The 19,901-nt window shown below is 41.9% G+C and overlaps 1 protein-coding gene across 2 annotated transcripts in view; it reads right to left on the bottom strand.

Moving 5' to 3' along the window:
* Nucleotides 1–15,714: 15,714 nt before the first annotated feature.
* Nucleotides 15,715–19,901, bottom strand: part of EVA1C (eva-1 homolog C) — a 71,679-nt gene continuing 67,492 nt past the window's right edge. The window contains exon 6 of one of the 2 annotated variants that reach the window (XM_050959720.1): nt 15,715–16,205. In XM_050959720.1, the coding sequence (XP_050815677.1) occupies nt 15,802–16,205 (404 nt within the window). In that variant the 3' untranslated portion in view covers nt 15,715–15,801. The remainder of the gene's footprint in view (nt 16,206–19,901) is intronic. The other variant, XM_050959710.1, reaches the window with a different exon arrangement.

Genomic DNA, 19,901 nt, shown 5'->3' with positions numbered 1-19,901 from the left:
AGCTGGGAAGGGCTTGGAGGCACAAAGGATTCCAGCAGAGCAGAGGGAATATAAAAAGGGACATGGGGGCAGCAGAATAGGGGACATTCCACCACTCTTGCAAACTTCAGGAGGTTCCCCCATCTTCACGATCCTTACAACCCCATCAGATCCTATTTCCTTCTCCCCACACACACCACAAGTTTTAATATTTATTTAGACTTATGCATACTAAAAATGGGCCTCTCCATATACTATAGGTGCCCTTGACATATTTTAAGAAATACAACAAAATTATTATTCAGGTGTAACTAAACTGCAGCAGTACAATTAAATATAATCCAGTACCAGCAAACCAACACACAAGCTTACCCTCCCAACTCTATCAATTCCCCATACTTACCATTTTCCATTCATTTCAAATGCCTGGGGAAAAGGATGAGCTTTGCAGCATGTGCTGATCTTTATGTTGTTCAGGCTATTTCAGAATTGAGGAAATAAAATTCCTCTTCATCACTCAACATGCTTGGGAGCTTTATTAGGCCCAGAAATCCCCTTACAAGCCTAAACAGGGGCACTGGAAGACTGACAAGATTGCATATGCTCATGTGTCCATTTTAGCTTGTTGGAGGCTAACTGGTCTCCTAAGACTTGCAGTAGTTGGGGGCTGCATCCCTCCAAGAATTATCCCCAAATCTGCGAGGTTGTGGAGTCATGCATCTTCTAGTTAATAATTTACAGATTGCAAAGACAGAAAAGACTACTCACTTGTCAAATGGCTGCTGAACTTACTTGGGTGGAGCTCTGTTTCCGTATGCACAACCTAAGGTCTCAAGGAGTAGGTTTCCCCTCATGCATGTCAATATATCCATAGGAAAGCAGGACAATGCATGCCATTTTGCAGACATCAAAGTCCCCAGAAAGGGAGCCCCCACTCTTGTGCACCTCCTAAGGGAGAGTCTTCACACAAAAGTTGCACCAAATTAAGTAAAATGAGGTTAGTTACGCTGTGCTTCTTGTGCATGGGCCCTTATATCAGTTTAGCTTGCATCTGTGCATTCACTCAGGCATGCTAAACTGCTGCAAACCCGGTTGAAAAAGACAGGAGTGTCCACACACACAGTTGTACTAGTTTTTAATTAATTGGTATAAAATCGCACCTTTAAGCTGTTACCACTTTTAAGCCTGGTGTGTATACAGTATTGACTTAAAGTGGAGCCAATGTTGATCAGCAACTTTTGAAAATCAGGCCAGTTTTATTTAGGTGTCTGTGTTCCCAGGTTTGACGTATTGGGCCACAGTCAACATATGTTACCACTGTCAAATTCTACATTCCCTCCTCCCCCAGATGATATGATGTACGTGTCACTGGTTTAGGAATATGGACATGGAGCAACGAACAGACAGGCAAACGGGGAGTTTGACTGCGGGGAATTCCCACAGAGTTGTTTTGCCTTTCAGGCTTCTAAGAGCCTCTTGGAATGTTGTATTTACTGCTCACAGAAGGAAGACATTATGGATAGGGAGCGACCAGCTGTTGTGACCTGCACAGGCTAGGTCATGTTTGCCTTTCTCCCAGAGGATAGAAACAACTTCATCTGTGTGAAGTGCAAGCTGGTCTCCATACTGGAAGAGAAGGTTAAAGGACCAGAGAGCTAAGAATCCTGCATTGCATCAGAGGAAAGGAAGATTTTCTGGATAGAAGTCAGTGTTTGGTACTGCAGGCACAGCATGCTGAAGAATCAGAGAGGGCAGTGCAGAACAGGGAAGAAAATTGGCAGCATGTGACCTCCAGAAGAAGAAGAAGAAAGAGGAGAACCCATGTAACCCCAGTGCAGATAGAGGTAAGAAACCATTTTCAGGCTCTCTGCACAGGTTCTACGGCAGAGAATAGTTTGGAAGAGTTATCTGGGATCAGAGGGAGACCCCATCGACTGGAAGGCATGGGATGCATTGTACTAGGGGTGGGAGTTCCATGACCACCGCTCACAAGAGGAAGAGATGGGTAGTGGTGGTTGGGGACTCCCTCCTAAGGGGGACGGAGTCATCCTGCCGTCCAGACTGGGAAACTCGAGAAGCGTGCTGCTTGCCTGGAGCTAGAATTCAGGATGTGGTGGAGTGTCTGCCAAGGCTGATCAAGCTCTTAGACTGCTACCCCTTCCTACTTCTCCACGTGGGCACCAGTGATACTGCTCAGAATGACCTTGAGTGGGTCACTGCAGACTACATGGCTCTGGGAAGAAGGATAAAGGAGTTTGAGGTGTAAGTCGTGTTCTCATCCATCCTCCCTGTTGAAGGAAAAGGCCCAAGTTGGGATCATCAAATTGTGGAGATAAATGCATGGTTACACAGGTGGTGTCGGAGAGAGGGCTTTGGATTCTTCAACCATGGGATGTGATTCCAGGAAGAGATGGGATCCACCTAACGAAGAGAAGGAAGAGCATCTTCTCAGCAGGCTTGCAAACCTACTTATAAGCCCTCATCACTAGGTTAACTGGGAAATGGTGACCTAAGCCCTGAGGTAAGTGGGGAAGTGGGATACTGGGCAGAAACACAAGGAGGAGGGATTCATACCAAGAAAGTAGGCAATCAGCTAGTTACCTTAGGTATCTGGGCATGAACACAAGAAGCCTGGGAAATAAACAGGAAGAATTGGAAGTCCTGGCACAGTCAAGGAACTATGATGTGATTGAAATAACAGAGACTTGGTGGGGTAACTCACATGACTGGAGCACTGTCATGGATGGTATAAATTGTTCAGGAAGGACAGGCAGAGGAGAAAAGGTGGAGGAATTGCACTGCATGTAAGAGCAGTATGATTTCTCAGAGCTCCAGTATGAAACTGGAGAAAAGCCTGTTGAGAGTCTTTGGGTTAAATTTAGAGGTGAGAGCAGCAAGGACAATATCATGGTGGCTGTCTGCTGTAGACCACCAGACCAGGAGGATGAGGTAGACAAGGTTTTCTTCAGACAACAAACAGAAGTTTCCAGATCACAGGCCCTGGTTCTCAGGGGGGACTTCAATCTCCCTGACATCTGCTGGGAGAGCAATACAGCAGTGCACAGACAATCCAGGAAGTTTTTAAAGAGTGTTGGGGACAACTTCCTGGTGCAAGTGCTGGAGGAACCAACTAGAGGCTGTGTCATAAACATACAGTTTAAGGGTAGCATAAAATCCCTCCTTTACCTGTCAGGTGTTAAGAAGCTCAAATAACCTGGTTGGCACCTGATCAAAAGGACCAATAAGGGAAGAAGATACTTTCAAATCTGTGGGGGGAGGTTTTGTTTGTGCTCTCATTGTTCTCTCCATGACAGAGAAGGACAAGGGCAGGAAAACCCATCCAAAACCCTGCCTGAAATAAGCATCCAAGATTATAAAAATTGTAAGTAATAGCAAGGAAATGTTAGCTTATATTTTGTTTTAGTTTCCAAATTTTCCCTATGCTAAGAGGGAGGTTTATTCCTGTTTTTTGTAACTTTGAAGTTTTGCCTAGAGGAGAATCTCTGTGTTTTAAATCTTATTACCCTGTAAAATTACCTTCCATCCTGATTTTACAGAGGTGCTGCTTTTCTTTTTTTTCTTTATTATAAAGTTATGTTTTTAAGACTCTGAGTTTTAGTGTCCTAAAAAGCCAAGGGTCTGGTATGTGCTCACCTTGTTAACCTATTTGGTTGGTATATTATTCTCAAGCCTCCCCAGGAAAGGGGATGAAGGGGCTTGGGGGAATATTTTAGGGAAACAGGAATTCCAAGTGGTCCTTTTCCTGAATCTTTGTCTAACTCGGTGGTGGCAGCGATACCGTCCAAGGACAAGGAAGGATTTGTGTCTTGGGGAAGTTTTTAACCTAAGCTGGTAGAAATAAGCTTAGAGAGTCTTTCATGCGAGTCCCCACATCTGTACTTCAGAATTCAGAGTAGGGAGGGAACCCTGATAGGCTGTGCTCCTCTTAACCTGCTGCTTACAGACAAGGAAGAATTGGTAGGGGAAGCAGAAGTGGAAAGGAGAGCACCAGAATATGGACCCTGGAACTGATGGGCAGGATCCCCTGGGAGGCTACTATGAACAGGAGAGGAGTCCAGGAGAGTTGGCTGTATTTTAAAGAAGCCTTATTGAGGGGGCAGGAACAAATCATCCCAATGTGCAGAAAGAACAGCAAATATGGCAGCCGACCAGCTTGGCTTAACAGAGAAATCTTCGGTGAGCTTAAACACAAAAAGGAAGCTTACAAGAAGTGGAAACTTGGACAGATGACTAGGGAGGAGTATAAAAATATTGCTGAGCATGCAGGAGTGTAATCAGGAAGGTCAAAGTACAGTTGGAGTTGCAGCTAGCAAGGGATGTGAAGGGTAACAAGAAGGGCTTCTACAGGTATGTTAGCAACAAGAAGAAGGTCAAGGAAAGTGTGAGACCGTTAGTGAAGGGGGGAGATAATGTGGGAAAAGCTGAAGTACTCAATGCTTTTTTTGCCTCAGTCTTCACAGACAAGGTCAGCTCCCAGACTGCTGCTGTGGGCAGCGCAGTATGGGGAGGAGGTGAGCAGCTGTCAGTGGTGAAAGAACAGGTTAAGGACTATTTAGAAAACCTGGACATGCACAAATCCATGGGTCCAGATCTAATGCATCTGAGGGTGCTGAGGGAGTTGGCTGATGTGATTGCAGAGCCATTGGCCATTATCTTTGAAAACTCGTGATCAGGGGAAGTCCCGGATGATTGGAAAACAGCAAATATAGTGTCCCTCTTTAAAAAAGGGAAGGAGAATCCGGGGACCTACAGACCAGTCAGCCTCACCTCAGTCTCTGGAAAAATCATGGAGCAGGTCCTCAAGGAATCCATTTTGAAGCACTTGGAAGAGAGAAAGGTGATCAGGAACAATCAACATGGATTCACCAAGGGCAAGTCATGCCAGACCAACCTGATTACCTTCTATGATGAGATAATTGGCTCTGTGGACATGGGGAAAGTGGTGGACGTGATGTATCTTGACTTTAACAAACCTTTTGATACGGTCTCCCACAGTTTTCTTGCCAACAAGTTAAAAAAGTATGGATTGGATTAATTGGAGTATAGGGTGGCTAGAAAGCTGGCTAGATGGTCAGGCTCAATGAGTAGTGATCAATGGCTTGATGTCTAGTTGGTAGTCAGTATCAAGCGGAGTGCCCCAGGGGTCAGTCCTGGGCCGGTTTTGTTCAACATCTTCATTAAAGATCTGGATGATGGGATGGATTGCACCTTCAGCAATGTATTGTATTTTCCTAATGAAACAAGTTATTTTTCATATATTTGAATTATACAAAAGCAGGGTGAAAATTGGAAAAAACTGAATAATACTTTTTGTAAAACTCAGGAGTTTTTTGGTAAGAAACAGTTTAAGCTGAAAACGAAGGGGCTTAAGTGTTTTCCCCAATGATAATGTATAATTATCAGGCTACATCAAAATGTTGATTGAGCTCATGTAGCTGGAACACAACATAGTGCTTGTGCTACTTAATAGATTGTTAATGATCTTTCTACTTTGACCATCAATCAATAGTTGTATTTTTAAAAATAATTCTTCAGACTCACATATAAAGTTCAATTGATGGAAGTTGTTTGTCTCAAAGAGACACTATATATACCCTATGGGCTTTAAGTCTCAGAATTAAAAATATATTGTCTTTTAATTGTTTAAGAAAAACTAATTTTGGAATTATTCTACTAATGCAGTCAGTTATAAAAGAGTTGCTAATCTCATTTCTTCAGGTGAACATCTGTGATCTTTGATAAACCATTCACATAGATCATAAAAAGTCTTTATACTATAAACATAAAATACATACTTGGTGTTACTTGCAAGGGTATAGTCCGGGAAAGCCAGAAGTTCAAAAGTTGTAGCCATATTTGATTCCTTAGTGCCAATAGGATCACAAACCACAATGGTTTGGGAATATTCATGTTCCATAGCATCAGTTATTCCATGAGATTGTCGTTTTCCTTGTTTTGATAGTTTTAACCTGAAGTACGTTTTCTAAACATTCAGATAATTGAATTTGCAAATGAATAATTCACCATCATTGCAAATAGATCTATTTTTCTAACAATATTTTAGATATATGCAATGTACTGGGGGTGGGATTGAAATGATCTTTGTTTCTGTTTTTGAGTCAGAAAACACATGAATTGCAATCCCATTACAGTTGCTGCTGTTAAAGTATTTTGTAATTGGAGAGTTCTATAAAGTTTTAAGCACAATGTACCATGTATCCCAAAGAACGTTATAACCCAAAGGCAATGCCAGGGAGTACGGCTCTACTCGAAAATAATTCCTCAAAGGGATTGGCTGTGCTTCATAGTTTAAAAGGAACTTTTTTTTAGTTTTATTGTCAAAACTGCATTGAGATCAGTGTCCCCGGCGAGATGTTTCACAAATGTTTTGGATCAGTCTTAATGGATGCTTGAAAATAGCCAAATGCCTCCATTCTTTACAAATAGGACTTTCATCTTAGATTAACGTTCTTTTGAATAGTTTGTGCTGTTAGTTTCCAGGCCTATAAATAACTGAAGTCATTGTTGGCATATAGCCATTTCACTAATTTCTATGATACTGTGAAAGTATATCAGAGGAAGAGGCAACATCACAGAAAAATCAAAATGTGAATAACTGTATAGTAAAATGGTGTCTGCCCGCTACACATTTCTGCATTTAAACTCGAGAAGATTGTACAACTACTTTGGCTGCTTATGATGGCAGTTTTTCATGAGCATTGTTAGGTTCCTTTTTTCCAAGAACACTCCTCAGAACTCTTGGCAAACTTAGCAAAGAAGTCGAAGAAACTCTGCTATGGTTCCATGTCTTCTTGAGAGTTGTCACTTCAGTGGAACCCCGACAGAGACCATTTAATTACCATTGCAGGCTAGGAGCGCTCAAAATGATGCCATTGATTCTGTTTACAATATATTATAATTTATTTTTTTTTAAGAAAAAGCCAACAGTCATTGAACTTATGGAATAAAAGTGTGAATGATTTGGGGGTGGGGCTATAGGGTTACTGTCAACTTGCACTCTAATGATGTTTTTAAAATGAGTTAAGTGATTTCAGGCCATATACTTGCCTTTGCATCCCCTTGCTCATTTTTATGCTTTTACAAGCACATTTTCTCTTTTGTTGTGTTAGTGTGTCTGACCTTTCCCTGTTGCTGTGTGCAAAACCCACAGAAACAACAGGGGAAATGGACAGTTGGCACAATGGAAGGCTACACCACAGTCAGTCTTGGTAAAAATAAATCTAATCCAAATTGTGCATTAAAATAAATTAGGTTTATTTTTTTGGTTTAGCTGCTTTCTCTAACCACTCTCCCTCTCAAATAGTTGAATTTAATTGTGGGTTTGCTTAGTGACTTAATGGAACTATATTCTGCACTGCCATTTGGAGACCTGGATTTGATTATTTCCAGTCTCTTGCTCCCTGAGCCAGCAGGAACTGGAAGCATGCAAAGATGATGAATTCAGCCCCTAAGGAGATGGCTTCTAGTGAGCAATGGCTCTACTTACTGAATGGGGTTGACAAGCTCTCAAGGGAGCTTTGACAAGTTCTACTTGCCCAGAAGATTGTGGAAATGATGTTAGGCCATGAAGGTTGGTAAGAAATGAGCAGATCATCAGGATCCTTACAAGGACATGAGGGACTCGAGAAGAATCAAAACGCAGGAGTTTTATCTGCTTTGTTTTACACACAGGATTTCAGGATCAGTTTAACTTGCCACTCTATTGACTGACAGATAATTGCCATTAGTTCAGTCAGAAAGTGGGTGAAAACAAAGGGTCTGAGTCTCATCTCATGCTAGTTTATAGTGATGTAACTCCATTGACTTCAGTGAAACTATTTCTGACTTAAGTGTAAGTGAGAAGAGAATTGGGCACACAGTCTCTGAGCGTGCACCTCCGGGAAATATTTTCAGAAGCTGTAAATAGCAATATGTCTCTCTCTAGGATCGCCAAGAGTAGAAATGAAGACTTGTATTCCTAAAGCTCCCACTTCCTGTCCCCATCAGGATACTGCAGGACATCATAAATGGGCTAAAACATAATAAAAAAACCCTTTCCTCAGTAAAGTTAAACAAAATTAGTGTGTGGGGAGGGTTCCTGTGTTTTTACCAGAAAACACCTAACTGTTTCTTTCAAGGACTTGACTTGTTCTCGTGTTGTAGTGAAACAAGTACATACTGTGCAACAGTTAAAATGTTTTGGACTTAGAGGAAGTATATAGCAAAAATAGGAAATTTGGCACTTCCTTAAAAAACAGTAGCAGTTATTTTTTTATATATATATATTCATTCCAAGGATTGTGAGAGAGATTTTCAATAGAAGGTGAATAATAAAAGCTAAGTATAATTATGCATTTAAAAATTTCTAGTTGCAACATTTTTGTGGGGTTTATGAGTTTTCTTCAATCAACACAAAAATGCTACTCATGTTTCTAGTTTTGAGTCTTTTGTAGGGCATTGTCTCTTCTGATAAGTGGTTTGGTACCTCAGTGTGTCATGCTGGATTGGTATGGAAACATAACCCATACCATTTAAGAATTAATCCAACAGTTTTTCCATACTGAAGTGATCACTTTTGCTTTTTGATAATCCTCGGCTTTCCTGTCTTTCCTCAGTACTACTTTGCCTCCCATTCAGAGCAAGAACTGCTACCTCTTCATTTATCAGTTCTGAATACAGTTAGTGCTGATTTTGTTAGGGCAGGAAAAAACACAGGGTAAGGGGAACTCCTTATAGACCTCTGCTGACCTGAGGCATGTTTATTTTCTTCTCCAGAATGCTCTGCTTGTCTCACAGTAGTAACTGCAAAAAAGAAAAAGGAAAAAAAAGAAACATGGGTGAAACGGATAGAACTTAAAGCTTTCAAAAATTGCAGCGGTGATTAACTAAAATCTCTTCATCTTGGAGAGTGAATGATTTATGTTTATCTTCATCATTAGTGTATCATAGCTTTGAGGGGCCATCACTTACTGTCAAGGTAAAAAAAAAATACATAACAGAAGTCTTTGGTGGTGACTAACAAACACTGTCAGTTTCTCCCTACTCTCTGGGATTTTAAAAAATTCTGTATAACCTTTGTTCTGTAATAGGAATTGTTTACAGATATTTGCTAGTGCATTTGATCTTAAACCATAGCTTTGTGGGGTAGAGTGAATGTCCGCTTGAATTCTTAGGATCTATTTCTACCCTATTTCATAATCTGTACAAGCCTACTGGAGTCACGGGGATTGCATGGGCCATAACTCAAGTCAGAATTTGCCTCGTAGTCTATAAGGAGTTCAATATTCTGCCATTCTCTCTGCGCTTATCTCAATTTTTTTATCCTTAGGGGAATTCCTTCTTTCCTAAGGATTAAGGAGGAGTTGCCAGGAGCTGTATGCTGGGGGGTTGGAGGGTGGCTGATACCAAGAGTCTGGCCCAGATCAGGACTTGCTTAGAATGAACCCCAACCCACATTTTCTCCTCCACTATGAAGCCTTCGTTCCTCTGAATTTGCTTCTGGTACAAGCTGGCTCACACGCACTGTCCGTCCCGACCCTTTCCGCCCATGCCGGGAAACTAGCACTGGGGTGGAGTGCACAAAGTCAAACAGAGCAGAACAGAATCAGCACATTCTTGGTGGGTTGTATGTACCTTTAAAAAAACAAAACAAAACTATATGAGCTGCCATACTTAACTGAAATCAAGCTAGTGTGAATGAACCATTTTGCATGTGCTAGAATATTTCAGATATTCATGAGTGTACAGGTATTAAGATCAAATAGCCAGAGGTGTGCAGAGCAGAAGGTGCAATCATTCACATACACCTGTGGTTGTTAAACTGAACGTATGTGCATTCATTTCTTGTAGCCACAGGTATGTGCATCAGAAGGTGCAGCCATTATGATATATACACCTGGGGTAGGTGTGTGCAGTATAATCAAATATAGTCAGCAGTGGTTGCTGGCATGGTTAGTTAATACCCCCAAAACCTAATTAAAATAAAGGGCATCCCTCTCATAGGGCAAAACAGGTCACTGTAAACGGGGTCATGGATACTGGGACAGTAGCAGACCTTGTCTCCTAGGGTTCTGTGCATGGCAAAGAACACTGACTCCAGCTCTTGTAAGGGTTATGTGGAGTTTTAATGGTTTAACTTTAGGCTGCTAATATTTGCACAGCCTCAAAAAAAAAAAATTCTTTGCTCCTGGGTTAGAATTTCAACTTTATGGCAGTTGTGCTATTGAAGCCCACAGTGTTTGATGTGGTAAACCAGCAGACATGTGACTGTTTACAAAGAACCTTAGAGCTCAATCCAAAATCACTATAGGCAGTGGGCTGATTCCCACTGCCATCAATGAGCTTTGGAGGAGGGCCTGTGAGAGCTCTAGAAAATCCCTGCTACAAGACCTCTGCTTCACAAATGTTGCAAAATTGTTTTCATTGTGTGGTTGAACTGATCACTTCCAAGCTTGTCTGTGCTCAGCCATGTGACTATGAGAGAAGTTACACAAGGTTTCTACATGTTTGATTTTTAAACTTCACAATGTTTATACTGAAGTCAGGTCAGCTGAATGGTTTCTAAACCTGTTTTCATTCCCTACTTCCCAGGCACATACATTTTTATGCTTTCTCAAGTGCTTCAGGTACTCACTTGAGAATAAGGAAAAACTCTAAACTATTTTAATGCTGCACCACGCCTTCTGTATTGTCGTCTTCATGACACCTTTCAAGCGGTAGTGCACAGCTTGGCTGATCACAATGGAGTCTTGCAAAACCTCTGTAGTGCAGCCTTCGTGCTTTAGGCTTCAGTGTCAGACAACTGTTGTACACGCACCAGCTGAGTGGATTTTGATGAAAGGCCTGGGTTTCAAAAGGATTCATTTTCAACCTCTTTCAAGCCTGGCACAGGGATTTCTGATCATTAACTTTGGGTGGCCTAGTTATTTCAAAGGAGCAAATTATTAATTTAAAACAGATCCATGCAAACTTTGAACAAAACCTTCCAGCTAACTTAATACTTCATGTTTGTTGTAATTGAATGGAATGTTTTCAAATGCAAATGTCATTCACATAGACAGGCATGTAATATAAACCTAATATGTAATGCCTTCAAGACACACACAGTCAGCCAACTAACTTGCAAGCTCTCCTTTATAATATTTTCTTCTTATGCAGCTCCACTGAGTAGCAGCATGGAGTGTACGGCTGAGACTTCATCTTGTTTTTAACTCTGGATGATCCCTCCTGTAGTGATGCTGGTGACCTATGCCACACAAGTGAATTGTGTCTCTGCCTTTAGCCTGCAAACAAAGTAGATCTTGGCTATATTTCTACTTATTGTTTCAGCTTGTGTATCCCTCTGCAAGCTAACGAGTCAGTTGCTTTTTCACATTGCTCCTGCAGTGGTAGAACAGAATAGGAATGGTACTGAAAGTGGCTCTCTCAGTACAGACCGTTTTATGTTTAATTATCCTACACTGGTATTCACTATAAAAATTGTAAGTAATTTGTTATAGCATCTCTTACACTTGTTCCTCATTTATTTTCAGTTTCTTACACAAAATTTTGTTTTCAGCCTGAGCTATAACATCAATGAAACTGAAAGGATCTGCCCACTGCATCTTAGTTCTACCAAAAATGCTCAGGAAAAAGCAATGAACTCAAAGCTGATTAATTTTCTCCTGTTGTGATGCAAAACAACAATCAGTACAGTACTGGGAAGCAAATGAGAGACTCACTGAAACTTCACCCAATCTACTGGCTGTGAAGCTTTAGATTTTAAATAAAAATGAAATAGCAAGTTGAACTCAAATTATGAAGAAGAAAAGGAAACTTCCCTCAAGCAGGAGTGAGTCATGGTTTCCAATTTTATGCAAAAAAACCCTCCCCTTCTACACCAGGCAAGCCTGATTTTTCCTTCTCTCATCATCACTTGTCACACTGACTTAATACAAATGTATCCCTCTAATGTTTTATTTAAATACTCACACTTAAATACTTATATGTAAGAACCTTTTCAGGGTGCGGCTCTACAGAGACAGCGGTGGATTGTGAAACAGCTGCCATTTTCCGATCCATAGAAGTGCTTTTACCCAGTTGGGGCTTTGGATGTTATCATAATTTAAATATTTACAGCTGATCTAAAAATCTGATATGGCCCCTGCCACCGTCAGAGCTAAGCCACCTCACAACCTCCTTCTGAGAGTGGGAAGTGCTATTATCCTCATTTTGTTGATGGTAACCTGGGGCACAAAGAGAAAGAACTTGTCCATGTCACACAGGTAGCTTACCTTACCCGGCAACTTGCAACATACATTGATTGGTTTTGGCTAAACTTTTGAGCAGTAATTGATACCATTAACTACATTGAGAGTAACACCTGAAAGGGCCCAAACTCTCACATTCCTCCTTGGGAAGAACGTGTGAATTGAAAACTCAACCTCCTTATTGGAAATTCTGGAAGAAATAGGTCTGCTAAATCCATTAGGAGCAAGTACTCTCAGGAGAATGAAGAAGAAATTACTAACCTTCATTTTGATAGAGATGATTTTCACCCTAGCAGAGCAGAGAATTGGCAGCCTGGAAGAAATAAACCACCTCTGAATTTTGATTCCGGTAAGAGGTTAACTAAGCACAATGATGATGAAACTAAGATCTTGCTTAACCAAACTGGAACTTCAAGATGACCACTGCTGGACTCACATGGGCTTTGTCAGGTAACACACTGGCTTTCCTTTGTCTGCTGCCACCTTGGATGTTACCTTGTCAAGCATGATCATGGCTACCAGCTGAGTTGTGGAGAGACTGGCCTCGTTAGTGTACAATATACAAAATATCCTTGAATAGGAAAGCGTGTGGTCAAAGTCAAATGTTTATGGAAGAAATAGAGGGACAATAGTCAGACATGTCAACAGGGCTCCTTCAACTGTGCTGATGTTAACTAAAAATCTGGGTTGAAGGACTAAGCCCAGAGCTTTAGAATGCTGTCAAATGGAGTCACATACAGGGCCAAACAAAGGAAGAGACAGCGAGAGGTTTGGGAAGTAAAAAGGTTTGAAGAATGTTCAACTGTCATGAAAAATGTGGTGGGCTGAGGGGGTTTCATTTCTAAAGTAGCCTAAATTACAGCTGTGGAAAGGAAGTGCAGGGTGCTGAAATGCTTCAGCGGGATAAGGGCTCCAAAGGACTCTGGGGCTGCTTTGAGGCAGTCTATGCATTGCAGTACAGCACATTGGCCAGATCCGCAGCTGGTATAAATCAGCATAGCTCTACTGATGTCAGTGAAGTGGCACTGATATATATAGCAGCTGAGGGTCTGGCCTCCTGTCTTTAGTCCAAACTTCAAGCTGTTCCTGGGAACTGGTTTTAGGGCTGAGTCAACTAACAACAATGAAAACATAAACCCGGGTCTAAGCTCTCTCCTTACACTTGGCTGCAGATGCATCTCTCTCTTAGGCCAGGTCTACACTTGAAACTGTTATTGCTTGAGTACTGTCTCTTAATGGTACGATATGTAGAGACATTTTTATACTGGCAAAACCATCAGGGCAGACACAGTTATGCTGGCATTAAAATGCTTTATAATACTCAACAAGTAATACTCAAATACTTACAGCGTATTTAGTGTGAGAAACTGGTATAAGCTATACCGCCAAAAGCACTTTTTTTGCCAGCATCGTGTGCCTCTACACTAGGAGGTTTTGCTGATGTAGCTGTACCAGACTAGCTGTACCCACAGATCTTTCCTAGCATAGTGCAGAGAAGGCCTTAATCTGGTCAAAGAACTACTCCCATCTCTTCATAGGCAGGGTAAAGTTAATGAACCACAGCTGCTGCCCTGAGTCAGCTGGAATCAGTCAGCACTTCCCTGTGGGCTAACACCTACTTACAGAGTGGGTCAACAGAAAAACCTGGCCTTCTCAGGCTAAAATAAAAATAAAAAAAGTCTTCCACTTTGCAGTTCACCTTGCAAAGACCAAGTAATTCACTAAATCTTTTCCAAACTAAAAGCTGTTAAAGAAATGCATTAACCATAATAACTCTGCTGTGGAAAGGGGGCTTTCAAGTCCCAGCTAACAAAAAACTAGTACAATCTCAAATTTACCCTGTATTGCATGCTTAACACAATGTGCATAATTTGGAAAAGTGGCCTAGCTAAATGAAGTGGGTTAATGTCATCCTGTCCCATCTCCTTAACCTGTGCTCCTTCCCTTAACAGGGCACTAATCAGCGTTCAGCTTTTCCAGTTCAGCATTTGATGGCTGCTAAGCCAGTTGAGTAAGTCCTCCTTCTCTTTTATAACTTTTCCCCCAAACTCAATGTTGAGTTTAAAGCAAGCCATATTTTTTTCTTTCAGAGGATTCATATAACTACATTGTACATGAGGACTGAACAGGGACAGCACAGTGACCTCATAAGTATTACCACTAGGAAGTGACATTTTTCCTCCTTTTGTTCTGCTAGGTCTCTACAGACTGTAGTTTAAATATTGGAGACATTCTACTTAAAGGCAGGAAGGCCGCATTTTCAATGTAGATACATTTCTGATTTAATTTTCTGTGTGATTGAACTAAATCAAACATGATTAGCCCATGAACACTTTTGAAGTGAAGATTGTGACCTTTATCAAAGAGCCTCATGGAGAATAACTTGAAATCAAGTCAGCAGGCTCTAAAAATATACATTAGCAAAAATGAACTGAAGTCAAATAAATGGCCATAGGACTCACAAAAATATTTGTCTAACATGCTACCAATCCTAAGGGGAGGAGGGATTTATTTTGGATCTTACAGAATTAAAAGATTGCTAAACTCAAGGACAGACAAATGTAACAACTCAATATGCCTCAGGTAAGTGCTCTGTGACACTTTTCTCAACAGTACATGACACTAAAGGTCCTGATGCCAGTTTACACTTTTTACCCATGTATAGCTTCTGGGCAAGTGGATTCTGTTTTTTCAGTGGGGAGGGCATTTTGCCTGCTACCTGCATGCAGAAAAAAAAGCCAAACTGTGACGATCCTTCTCATATTGACTAGCACCTTACTCTTGCTATTGAAATCAGTGGGCCTACACAGGGGAGTAAAGCTTCAGCATACATCAGGGACTCATGCTCCAGGCCTGTGTGCATTCTGCATGAGCATTAAGTAGGGTTTGGCTAACCATGGTTCTGAACGAATACAACACACTTTTGAGAAAACACATGACTCCACTGTGGCTTAACTTCAAGGGCTCCCACATTTTGTACCTCTTTTGCATACAACCCTCAAGAACGAAACCTGTTATCCTGCCTAACGCTAGCAGGATTTTAGCTCCAGCTATACTGAGTTCAGTTATATAGTGGTTTACTGGGGGGGCAAGGTTGGGTTGGGTTGGGGCACTAGCAGAAGGGCCTCAGAGAGCCCCGGATGGTTTTGTCTAGCCCTGCCTTCTTCATTAATAATACAAATATTTTACAGTGCTATAGCACATGGTTGTTCCAAAGTACTGTAGAAGCCTGCCCTAAGTAACTGTTAACTAATAAATGCCATGTCCTTATGGAACACAAATACCTAATCCTCTATTATGCTGCTTCATTACTTTTCTTTCTGCAAAGGTGTGTGTGTTTTCCAATTATTTACAGGAATTCATCTTCAACTAGGCCATTAAAAAGCCAAACAAACTAAAAATCCTTGCAGAATTTGTTCCACACTGGGTTAGGTAGTCAAGGGTTTGAAACAGTTCTTTTATTATTCATATATATATTTTTTACTTTACAAATAATTATATATAGTTACACATGTCCCTTCACAGAAGGTACATTAAAAACAAAAAGCTTGTGTCATCCAAAATAAACACTTTGTTGTTCATTAATATAAAACGGACTGATATTTCTAGTAGGAGACATATCCAAACCACTGTTCATCCAAATTTCTTGCATTATCTGTTCTCGGCGCTCTATCCTTTCAGCCAGTTCAGCTGCTTCTGTTGAATTATAACCCGAGTGATATGTCCTATAAAATCCTGTTAGCTCATTTGGCAAGTCTGAATCTGAAGAATCTTCCTCTTCTTCATCACCACTGTGATCATCTGCTTTGTCGCTTTCCAGCACTGAATGGTCTTTCATTCTGTGTAGTTTTGGGAAGTCGTTAGTGCATGACACATGTATCACCAAAGCACACAGTGTGAAGACTAAGCCCACACACACACTAGACACAAACAGGAGAGCAGCTCTTTCAGGGTGATCTAAAATTCAAAACAAAAAGCCAGACTTAAAACATCTGTAAACAAAAGCCGAGAACAGATATAAAAGTCAGTGGTTGTTTCCAAAGAGCCCTATGTGATGTTGGGTAAGTTTGGTGCTTTTTTGGCATTATCTGCCATGCAACAAAAAGTTTGTGTACTTGTCATCTGAATCCTGCCTAGTCAATTTCTTTAATGACTGTGCAAAAAGACTTGCCCCTAAAAGTGTTACACTGTATTTTATGTATAGTTTACTAGCACTCTTAACCACTGGCTGGTGGCCATGCCTTCTTTTTCTAGCCCTCTTGCCATAGTGGGCATGGCCTGGGGAAAAGGGGGCATGGGCAGAGAGGTGCTGGGTTCTGGCAAACTCAGGTTGCCAGAATAGTCCCCCAGGCTGCTGCTGCCTTCGTGACAAAGGGTACACCTACATGTGAGCTGGGATTCCTAGCTAGCATAGACATACTCATGCTAGCTCTGCTCCAGCTTGCATGCTAAAAATATAAGCGCAGCCAGGATAGCAAGGGCAGCAGCTCTGGTTCACTGCCTGAGTACATATCTGCCCAGCCCCTCTGGATACATGTTTGGGGGATAGCCAGAACCATGGCCCTGCTCTTTTTAGTGCTCTAGCATAAGCAGCACTAATGTGGGTACATCTGCCTCAGCTGAGAATAGCATCCATTAGCTCAAATATAGATGCATTTGTAAAGCAGTCCTAAGACTGCTCTAAGCTGCCACTCAGGACCAGACGAATACATGCAATCTGAGTATCAGGGAAACACAAAGGTATCTTACTCACTGCAGCTTTCCCATCCCCCAAGCTGTCACATACCAAATGGCAAGTCCTGAGGATCTAAGCCATAATCAGCAGTCACTCCATCTCCAGCTGTGATCTTGTCAAATGTCATAAGTAAAGGCCAAGTGTGAGTTGAGAATGCCAATGTACAAGGGGGTGCAAAGGGCTACCCAAACCTCCTGATTCTGGTATATACAATCTGGTTCACCAAAGAATGTCATGTGAGGTCTCAAATAAAAGCTTGTGTCACATTGGTCAGCAATAGCATTGTGAAATGAATGTACAGATAATATGTAAGGAGTTATGCATAGATACTAAAAATATGTTCTTAAGTCTGTGTCTAGAGATTAGTCACCCGCAAAGGTGAAAAACAGGTTCTCTCCAGAAAGGTTTATCTATCTAACTGTTCTCATGTAAATTAAGTGTGGTATGTTTCACAGTGGGTCTCCTATCACCAGTCTGGCCTGAATGCAAATGAAGGATGACAAGAATTTTAAAAAGAAACTAACCAGGAAGGAAAAGCATGTGGGGCGGGTGGAGGGGGCAGCAAAGAGAATTCCATCTGCAAGTACACATCAGATGTTTGCCCCACTATATTTGGGAGGGAAAGAAGACACCTGGGCACCCTTCACTGAGGAAGAAGAGGATAGCACTTTTGCTTCATGGAAAAAAAGGGGTCTCAACTGGGTTAGGTTGAAAACGCTGGAGTGAACTTGGGGTGAGATAAGCTTCTTTAGATAGAAGGTTAAGTTTTGTCTCTAGAAAGTGTGTTATGATTTTGTTTTATATGTAACCATTTGTTTCTGCTAGTATTACTCATTATCACTTAAATCTCTGTTTCTTTGATAACAAACATTCTTATTTTCACTGTAACTAAGTGCTGGAGTGTAAAGAAAAATGATGGTGCTTAGTTGAATCTTACAAGCTGTTTCTTTGGGAACAGCAAGTATGATCGTTCTGTGAGTGTTCAGCAGATAAGGGGCTGGACACTGCTGGGAATGCTCTGAGAACTCAGGGGGCTAGTGTGTGCCATCCCTATCTGTACAGCGAGACTAAGGCCTGTGGAGGCCTAGAAGGTAATGCTTGTGCTACCAGAGGCTGTTGGTTTCAGAGAGCTGATGCACAGCAGGCAGAGACGCTGCTTCACGATTGAGGGCAAGTGCTGGCGAGGTGCCTCACAACCCTGGCGTAACAGGGTTGGCATCCACCTCTCACATATGCCCCCTTCTGGGACAGTATTTCTGCAGTCTTTCCATTTATGGTGACACATCAATAGTGTCTCAGGTGGTTTATTAGTGATTCAGCCCTCCGGCCAAGTCACACACACTGTCTGTATGTGAAACAGAACAAACCACCTCCAGGGTATACAGTCTTTAGCTTGCCCCAGATATGATATGGGCCATACCCTCAAGGCTTCTTCCCTGGAGACACTGACTTTTTGTGGCCCTCACTGGGCTCAGTCCTTACTCAGTCCCAACAGCCAGCCAGGAGATCCTTCTTTGCTCCCCAGGTCCCCACTCACAGACTGTCTTGGGTTCAGTCCCCAGCAGCAACCCAGGAGCTCTCTCTTGCACCCCCGGTCCCTTCCCACACTCAGCTGTCCATGGTCCAACATCTCTTTCAGACAGTCAGGAACACAGTCCTCTCTCCTCCAACTCCAAGCAGCAACTGACTGCTGCTCTGTTCTGCACCTCCTTTTACATGCCCTGCTGGGCCCTGATTGATTGCTCTCTGCAGCCTCTCTCATTGGCTCTTTCTCTGCAACCACTCTTGGCTTCTTGGAGGACTTCTCTTCTGCTCCTCTTTGGGATGGAGTGTGGCAGGACCCTGAGGCCTCCAGTCACACCCAGGCACCCTTGAGGAGCATCACGTCAGGTCAGTACTTGTATGGCAGACCTCTAAAGCAAAGGTGTGCTACAGGAAGGTGTGATGGTGACTCAATAGTGAACACTCTTCTGTCTGACTCACTATTTAATGACTTTTCCAGTACAGTGCTAGGGGACACTGTGCTGCAGCAATGTCATGTTTCAAATGTGTTGTAAAACCAAAGCCACAATTGCTTGTGCTCAGTTACAGATCCCATGACCTCTTCTGAAACAGTAGAAATGTTGGCTCCAGAGCTGCTCTCAAATTTCAACTCGTAGTGTTATATTCTGTCTGCCTACATCTTTTTCTGAGTTTTTGGTTAGCTGGTGATATTGTTGTTATGAGCTGGGTGATACCTTGTTATGGGTTGAGTTAAAAGCCCATTGAGAGTGGTAGGTGTGAACTCCATCCATCATTTAACATAACTGTAAGCATAAGCCCCACCGAAGGCAAAAAGTGTGTGTGAACCCACTCAGGAGTTTTTGGCGGAATACTGTTTTGGGTAGGGGTGTGTGTATGAGAAGAGAGTCGCTGTAGTTAATCCACCTCCCTGAAAGGCAGTAGCTAAATCAACGGAACAATTCTTCTGTCCTAGCACTGTCTACACTGGGGTTTAGGTCAGTGTAGGTTTAACTACGTCACTCAAGGTTGTGGATTTTTCACACCTTTGAGTGATGTAGCTAGGTCACCTAACTTTTCAGTGTAGACCAGCCCTGAGAATGAAAGACTACCGAAAGGAGCAGCTGAAAGCTGAAGGTGGCTGACCCTGGAAGAAACCTGGAAAGAGGTTTTTGGGTTATGGGTGCAGGCTAAAAAAGGGCTCTTGTTGCTGGGAGGAAAAGAAGCTGTTTCTTGCTATTCGATCCCCTCTGCATTCAGAGACATAGGACATTGTACAGTCTTTGTAAATAAAAAAAACTGGACCAAAGAAACACCTATCACCAATTTCTGCTTCTAACTGGAATATCTATAGGGCCCCAAACTTTGACTAGCCACTCAGGTCTAAAAGGGGCAACATTATCTTATATTAATTTTCC

Source organism: Gopherus flavomarginatus, chromosome 1 (assembly GCF_025201925.1).
Source record: "Gopherus flavomarginatus isolate rGopFla2 chromosome 1, rGopFla2.mat.asm, whole genome shotgun sequence".
Classification (NCBI taxonomy): domain Eukaryota; kingdom Metazoa; phylum Chordata; order Testudines; family Testudinidae; genus Gopherus; species Gopherus flavomarginatus.
This window is presented reverse-complemented; position numbering and strand designations above follow the sequence as displayed.